The following is an 8,972-nucleotide window of genomic DNA, read 5'->3' as shown; positions in this document are numbered from 1 at the left end:
TTAGCTTGCTTGTTTTCCTCTTTCATCACTGGCTTTTGGTTATCTCTAGTCTAATGTAGCTTCGTAGATGTAATTTAAAATGTTGGTTACGTAGTAACACAGTGATGATTTGCAGAGGTTCTCTCTAATCCATGTGCATTGCCATGCGATGTGCATGAGACATTCAGATGGCCCCAGAGAGGTACCGTATAGAACTAGTATTGGCCAAATTAGTGGCTGCTATGAAGAACTAACTCCATTTAGCAGAGTTCTGCCAGCTTACATGAGCAGGGAACTCGCCATTTACCTTACTTTTGCATTGATATGTGATGTTCTATTAAAGAAGAGATGCAAGAATGATGCAGAACACACTTACATGAGTTATCGAGTAATTGCTTTTTTATGAGAAGCAGGGAAACTATATTGGTCTAGCATGTAACTGTAAGATACTAGTTTGTTGTCTGCATAATTCAGTAGCACTTTAAAATCCCATTTGATGTTATAAATAATGGCTCAGCATTTCAAAGTCATCAGATGAAAATAATAATGAGCAATTAAATTAGTACCTGGCAGTCTCAGATGGCAAGTTATGGTCCAGACACTCCTTTGCAATTAGAGTGTTTTTCCTGTCTTTGTAAGGAAAGTCTGACAGTGTGGTAAAAGGAAGCCTGTTGGATTAGGGCAATACTTATCTGAGAAGTAAGAGGTGGTACAACTTCACCTTGCTTTGGTAGTAGTCACAAAAAGTAGCCCTTAAATCTTTTCTGCTATATTTTCCCCCCAAGGCAGCCATCAAGAAATGGCCAACTCATTACCTGTAGTAGTCCAGGAGGATTTGGAGAGCTTTACCTTGACCAGGACAGGCCCAGGCTTTGCACTCAAAGCCTTTCATACTTCTTGGAACACTCACATCTCGGTGAAGCTGCTGACCAGACAGGACACTACAGAGAGGTACGCGCTTTATTTGGCCAACTAAGCACGCAGCGGGCACCACAGACCTGCAGCGATGGCACCAGAATGAATTGTGGTGTGCTCAGGATCATCTGAGCCCTAAACACATCTCCATTCCCAGAAATACTGCCTAGGCAACTTGGAAGGAGTTAGACTGAGAAAGAAGCTCTATGGTTTTTTAACAATTTTTATAAATTTATTCATTAAAGATCTCTGCTATAATAATGTCTACAAACCCTGATTAGTAATACTCAGCATGCTCAGTATTACATCGTTCTGGAGGTGGAGGTCCCTGAAGAGATCTTGGTTCAATTTAATTTAAATCAGCACGTACAGGTGAGGGAGCAGAGCAAAGGGAGGAGGGAGGGATAATGACCACGGTTACGGGCAGAGAGATGTGTACGTATCCTAATTATAAAATGAAATGAGCAGTAACTGATGGGCGTGAGCCTACTGACCACAAAATTCCAGTGTGCAATAAAAACACAGAAGGTTTCCGAGAACAGCCACAAGCTACTTCTGATGAAGCAAGACCAAAGCATTTTAGTGATGCACCGACCTGACTGTTTATCAAAAACGGAGTGTCTGACGTGCATCTATGGCCTAGCTACTCCTGTTAACTCAGAATGCTGCCATCCAAGTGGCTTTTGTTAAAAGCCAGGAGTGTCCTAGAGGAATATGTAGTGTTTAATTTGTTCCGTTTTACAGACAGGGGAGGAAAACCCAGTATTTCTTACAAATACTTTTAAATAGACAGTTTAAATTGTCAGTGATGCTTCAAAAACCAAACGCTGTCAGAATTTGGGAACAGTCAAAAATTTTAAGCGGGGGTTTTTTTTGTGGTTGGGGGTAGGATTGCTTGGTTTTTAGACAACAGAAGTCCAGCAACTCTGCAATATTGTAAAAAATTTAACAAGTAAAACAACTGTTACTTGTTTGGTGGCTTGTCTATAAAGAAAAGTTTCCTCTGTCCCTTGTCCACATTTTCTTTAAACCAACCAAACAAACCCCAAACCAAAAAAGTTAAAGTTACAGAAATCAACATTTTACGTAGCTTTGAATTCAACACGCTACCCTGATTTGGCAGCTTTACATTCAAACTCGCTCCCTAAAACTAAAGCCACTGTTCTGCTTTTCTCTCTCTTTTCATAATTCTGATCTGTTGTTTATACTACACAGTTTAGGAAAGCTGAGAGAATAAACTGTTTTACTCCCACAGAACGTTTAACTGTGTCCTGCTGATAAATATTTAGGTTTGTGGAAATAAGTGTTAAAAACTGGTGGGGCTAGGAATTACTTTCAGTGATTAGTTTACAGGCTTGTGAATCAAGACAGTACACTGAAACTGAAGTCTCAATGTAAAGGCAGTTGAGAATAATGAGAATGAGCTCCAGGCCTGTTGAAATCAACTGAATTTTGGATGAATTCCACTGAATTTTCAGCTCACAAGTGCCATAGAGATAATCAGATCTTTAAAATCAAACATATGACTAACAAAAACCGAACCTGTAACAGAACTTCAGTTATTTCCATTAAAATTCACAATTGAATTGACAGTTCAGTGTTTCCTATGCACAAAGAAGTAACTGCAGTAGTAGCAGTAACTGTTTGTAGACCTTAAACAAGGAAAACTTATTCTTCAGATGATGATCAAAGCAAAGCTTTGTTATTCTCTGTCAATAAATTCTGTTTGAATTCAGGTCTACAATCCAACCACAGTTGAGCTTAAATCAAATTTGGCAAAGTCACCGGAGTGGCACTACTGAATTTGGCTTCACTTTTATATCATGCTATAAGGTTATCTATTGTTTATATAACATGGTCCCATAAGATAAGCATGTAGGATCATAATTTCCTTTCAAATGGGGATCTCGCTAATAGCAAAAGGATACAAGTTCTTGGAGATACTAAGGGGAAAAAACACTTGACTTTTCTTAACCTAGCTTTTCATATAATTCAGCTTTCCCCTGCCTCTGCATTTCCATCCTGCTTTAAACTGTGTTCTTGTTTTCATACTAAAGCATCCAGAGGTCTTTCACATTATATTAGAAAAATGTACTACACAGGGGGTTGCTTCATTTTCTTAGAATTGTTTGAAAGATGATACAATCCTGGTTTTGTTGGTAGAATTATGTTAGCTTGTGTTCAACCATATGGTTCTCTCTCATTTCCATACCCTACACTATCTCATCTCTAGCTGAAATTCCCTTCAGTCTAACCTGTCTCTAACTTGCTATTTTTTACAGGGAGTGGAAGTTGCTGCTTCAGGATATATCAAATGTCAGACGCTGTGTGTCTGAACGTCTCCTGCCTCCTCTCGGGATTTACCAGTACCGTGGCCTTGTGGGGACAGTGACTGAATGGATGAACAACGGATCCCTCCACTCACTCATCCATGAGGTACATCAGAGAAGTCATCTTTTACGTGGTTAAATTAATTACAAGGTCAGCCAAAAGAGACCAGTCAGCACGTAAATTACAGACAGTAGTCACAGTTAATCCGTTCTTTAGTTTCTCTATTGTATTTCTGTATATTGTTCAATGAAAATGTGCATAGTAACTATTTCACACTACCAAAACCTGTATTTTATGTTACTTAGCACGAACTGTACCCGGAACTTCCATTTCCCTTGCTCATAAGGATCCTGTTGGATGTGGCTGAAGGGCTACATCACCTTCATAGCCTTGAGCCTGCTTTCTGCCACTGCAGCCTGAAACCTTCCAATGTGCTTCTGGATGCGCAGTACAGAGCCAAGGTGGGAGCTTCTACTTTAGCCTATTAATGTAAAATGCAGTCATGGTCCTACTGTTACATATATTTATCCTAACAGTCAACATTTAATACCAGGACTTGAGGTACTGTTACTATAGTTTATTTTTTCTCCCATCTCTGTAGATATCAGATTATGGTCTAACCAAGTGGAGGAAACAGCGACTGAGGTCTGACCTGCAGAACTGCAATTGGAGAAACTGCCAGGACTTAGTGTACCTCTCTCCTGAAATACTTAAAGGAGGCCTTCCTTCCCAGGAAGGTGACATTTACAGGTGAATGGGATTTCTAAGGGCAGGTCAGCTCATACCTACTCCTTGCTACACTCTAGAATGTTACTAAAATACTCATTTTCAAAGACATTACAGTAAAAATGCCAGATCTACATAATGCAGTAGGACGGTATTCCATGAGGCCAATTACAGCAGTGAATTAAATTTGAAATTCCTCATATTTGGTGAATAATATACCAAGGTTAAGAGCTGTTCTCAAAGTTTGTCATATAAATGTCTATATAATGGACCTAAATGTTTAAAAAGTGTAACGAAGCTGCCAAAATGTTTCCATATACATTTATAAATCTAATAACTACAATTCACGTGGTTTCTAAGTGTGAATTGTTGTGGGCTTTAGATTCAGGAAGAACTGGCGATGCCTAGATGAGGCCCAGGTGAAAATAAGACCTCTCCATAGCGTCCCGTTACGGTCCTATGGAATCTCTCTAGAATAACTCACTAAGCCACTCAAGCATTCCTACTTTTTGACTAACGTCATTTATACAAAGGGGGAAGATTACTTACTGCCACATTTCCCTTCTGGATATGTTATGGCTTCATATTTGCCTCAATAAATGAGACAACCTTAAACTGCAACTATTGCCTGTAAGGAAGTTCATCCTTATAACCAGCATGGGGCCTATGGACTGACAGAAATAACTTATAAGCATGACCACTCTTGTTTTCTCAGAGATTTTATGGAAGCAATAAATTTAAACTCCTGCTTTACTGTCACAGAGGCGGGCTCTAAGATGAGTCAAATAATGCACACACTTAAGGAGACCTGTAAATGATGTGACTAATCCAGCGTTGAGCATAAACACAATATATTTGCACAGGAAGAGTGGTGGCTTACTTTCAGGTAGCGTAATTTATCTTCCAGCATGTCAGTCTTAAATAATTTTAGATGCTCAGATGTGACTCAGTGCATGGGACAGGTGCATGTCTAGATGGTGGTGCAACAGGGAAAACAAAAGTATGTGTCACATATGAAATATTATTTAAGTACAGGTAAGTTCCATGTGTGTCCACATTACATGAATACTTCCCTAGAGGGTGCTTAAGTAAAAGCACTTTCAGATTTTATGTGGAAGTAAGGCACAAAAGGAGGTACTTTTAAACACTAATTCAGCACTACAGCAAGACACCTGAGTAAGCAGTAACTTTACCCTAGAATTGCTTCTTCCCCTTTCAATCGCTTTACTTCTGACTCACTCATTTTCTCTCTTCCCTGCTTCTGCCCCTGATTTTGCAGATTGAGCTTTTAATCAAACTGTATTTTACACCATCTGAGTTGTGGTTTATATATGTAGATCTATGGTACAACTGGAATACTTCCTAGGATGTTAGAAAACTAATAAGGCATTTGGACCTCCGTCAAAATTTGCTGAAGACAATAGAGATGCAGTGGGTCACAATAAGTTTTTGGTAGGTTAACTGATGCACTAGTCAGTACCTGCTGAAAACTCCAGCTCTTTCACTTGCTATTTAAATTCCTTGAAAACAAAACAAAACTGATAGAGAAAGGAGAACAGAAGGTTCTGAGATTCATCAGAGCAAATGGAGATAAGGTGGTAACCTGAACTGTAATTCTAATTGATCCTATGTTTTAAAAAAAAATTAGAAAGTTTTAATTCTAACTGATTTATGATTTTATAAGAACAGCTCAGTTGAAAACTGAAACTTAATAATGCAGGAAAAATAACCTAATTAAATTAGGAAAGACTTAGCCTCTGTCTTGGACAAACTCCTTTCTCTTAAACCAAGAAACTTGCTCTTAGAAAAGAGAACATAGATGTGGACTGCAAACTAATGAATGGTCTTTTGCTGCTGTTTGGTTTTTTTTCCCTCCAGTTTTGGAATACTGTGTTGGGAGAGCCTGAGCAGACGGAAACCTTTTGAAGGTATTTATCTCTGTTGTTCATGTCAGACTTCATGTTGCCTTAATCTTTTTCACAAATTCCCTTATCGTAGGGAAACTGATACAAACAGCACTGTCTTCAGATGTCCCTTTGCCTTATATCAGTCTTACAGCACATACCTCCACATTACAGAATCACACAGAATCCCAGAACGTTAGGGATTGGAAGGGACCTCCAAAGCTCATCCAGTCCAATCCCCCTGCCGGAGCAGGAACACCCAGATGAGGTTACACAGGAAGGCGTCCAGGCAGGTTTTGAATGTCTGCAGAGAAGGAGACTCCACAACCTCTCTGGGCAGCCTGGGCCAGGGCTCTGTCACCCTCACTGAGAAGAAGTTTCTTCTCCAATTGAAGTGGAACCTCCTGTGTTCCAGCTTGTGCCCATTGCCCCTTGTCCTATCATTGTTTGTCACCGAGAAGAGCCTGGCTCCATCCTCGTGACACTCACCCTTTAAATATTTATAAACATGAATGAGGTCTCCCCTCAGTCTCCTCTTCTGCAAACTAAAGAGACCCAGCTCCCTCAGCCGCTCCTCATAAGGGAGATGCTCCACTCCCTTGATCATCTTTGTAGCCCTACGCTGGACTCTCTCCAGCAGTTCCTGTCCTTCTTGAACTGAGGGGCCCAGAACTGGACACAATATGGGATGTAAAGATTAGAATCCCTCAACAAATCCTCAGTGTTTCCAGAGAAGCTGATCTTTCTGCAGAGGAAAGGAATAGCTTCTTACTCCACTTGTATCATTGCTCTGTGATTGCTGAACCACTCTGTCACTGAGTTAGGCTTTCTGCTTACCTTTAGTGAGAAAAATAGCACGTTTTTGTCACAAGCAGCTACTTGGATGAGCAGAATGTTCATTTTTAAAGTTGCCATGAGTTTCAAATCCTGATCAAGAAATGCCAGTTCGTGATGAATTCTCTTAAGTAAGCAGGGAATCTTACTTTCTTAGACGAAAGTGTCAGCAGTTTTAAATAACTCTGTTTGCAAAGCATTGTGTAACAATTGTCACAGTCTAGGAATGATCCCTGTTTCATGGAGGTGGAGGTCACTGAAAGGATTCTGTGCTATGGGCTCTGTTCTGCCCTTCCAAAACGGAAGGACTCCTGTATTTTACAGACTGAGGACCTTTTAGAAATACCGCATAGAGCAGTATCTTCATGTTCATCCAGTTTGTGGCTGCCATCTTGTGGCTGCCCAAAGTCGATTTTTGTTTTGCATTTTGTACAACAGGCATTATATTCTTAGAATGCAGGATTAAGGCTTTATATAAAACTGAGTGTATAGAATATACTCATAAAAATTAGATGCCTGCCGGAGGTATCTGTGCATGTAGTTTACAATACATGTATACGTAGCCATTTGTGACTAATTATTTGAACAGAGTTCTTTATTCTGCTATAGCCTGTTGCAATAAGTACCTATGTTATTGCTAAAGGGTACCACATCTATTTCACTGAAGTGTTAATATAGTCTTTATTTTAAGTTTTAAAAGCACTCTTTGTTTTAAAATACACAAAATAACTTATGCTGAATATAATTCTAAGAGAGGTCTGATGTATTTAGTGTTTTTGGCAGTGACATTTTCCTATAAACTGCAGGTCAGACAACCCTGCTGGAAGTTTTGACAGGAATCTGCAGCAGTTTGCGGCCTGGCATTTCAGAAAACTTTATACCAAGCAATTTTCCTGAGAGGAATAGACTGCTGCACTTTATCGCTCTGTGCTGGCATCAAGAACCAGACTACAGACCACGTACTGCAGGTGACATTATGGATTTGCTTTCTTTGCAGGATTCATAATGGAGATACTCTTGGTGGGAACATCAATCTAGTACTCTAAAACAAAACAGCTGATGTGGAAGGCAAAACAGTCTTCAAATCATCAGAGTGCCATAGATGCTTTTTCTAACCGAAGCTTCCTACCAGAGGTGGCACATGTATCTCCAAAATTGTGTTTGGTATAAAGTAAAAGTGAGTACAAATAAAGGAAGGGATATTGTCAGCTATATGTATACTGCTTCAACAAATACCAACCTGTCTTGACTTCAATGCGTAACCAGTTCCCTTCTGAAGTGTGTGATCATTGTTTACTTTAGTGGAACTGTTACGTTTATCCTCTGTTTCTAGAAAGATAGCAGAGAAATGTTAAAATTGTGATATTTGAGGGCTTCCGAGCAAATTTTCAAAGTTGAAATACGCAAGTGCTGAGGAAGCAATTTGCATATAGCTTTGTAGTGAGACATTTATAGCCATGTAGACCTTCTGCAAGTCCACTGCATCTGTATGAACATTTAAGAAGATGTGATTTTAACATGACTGGAACTGATCTCTAAAATCGGTTCAAAAAGGAAACCAAGAGGAGTTATGAGGTGGAAGTTGTATTAAACTGGTTTCATATAGTTCATCTAGCTACTCAACATAAGAATAAAGTTAGTTGCAATACATTAAAGCCTCAGTATATGCACATTTTCATATGCAATGTGGTATTTATATTTATATTTATTTATTCCCCCTGCAGAATGTGTAGACCTTCTACATGGAATTTTGACTAGTATAAATAAAGAGGCTATTTCCACTGCCATCTACAATTTGATGGATGCAAAGGTTGGTGCACAATTAACTTTTTGTTCTCCCACAGGGACATTTCCTGATTTTTCCAATTGCAATATTTGTGGTCCAAAACCAGGAAATGTTTTTTTCTCCACTGTTTTATTGGAGATGCCAGTGAGCTGGAGAATAGTGCCCTTTGGCACTTCAGGTTCATTCAGGAATTGTAGAAAATAGATATCGTGAGGTTCTCTAGAAACCATGCCAATTGCTACCCGCGATTATAAAAACATGATAGCTTCTTTCCAGTCACTGGCTGTAGTCAGACTGGTAAACCCATGTGATTGAGAACAAATATCAGCCTCAAGTAGATCAGATTAGGTCTACTTGAACCAAGGCCAATTCCTGTTGTATGTACTGGTAAGAAGATATTTATTCCAAAACCTGGACAGTGTTAGTACCTGCTGCAGCAATACTGGTATCACCACTTTTTTACTATGCTTGAGTGTACTATCAGCAAGTTTGCTGAT

At 39.4% G+C, this 8,972-nt stretch overlaps 1 protein-coding gene across 1 annotated transcript; it reads left to right on the top strand.

The window, feature by feature from the left end:
- Positions 1-778: 778 nt before the first annotated feature.
- Positions 779-8,499, top strand: LOC104535310 (receptor-interacting serine/threonine-protein kinase 2-like; the record flags this gene model as incomplete). Its single annotated transcript, XM_010186210.1, has 7 exons — positions 779-930; positions 3,177-3,330; positions 3,531-3,686; positions 3,827-3,975; positions 5,830-5,879; positions 7,496-7,657; positions 8,414-8,499. Coding segments are annotated over exons 1-7 (909 nt in total), but the record flags the coding sequence as incomplete, so codon positions are not given.
- Between the last annotated feature and the right edge of the window lie 473 nt (positions 8,500-8,972).

This window comes from Mesitornis unicolor, unplaced genomic scaffold (genome assembly GCF_000695765.1).
Source record: "Mesitornis unicolor isolate BGI_N332 unplaced genomic scaffold, ASM69576v1 Scaffold51746, whole genome shotgun sequence".
NCBI lineage: Eukaryota > Metazoa > Chordata > Aves > Mesitornithiformes > Mesitornithidae > Mesitornis > Mesitornis unicolor.
This window is presented reverse-complemented; position numbering and strand designations above follow the sequence as displayed.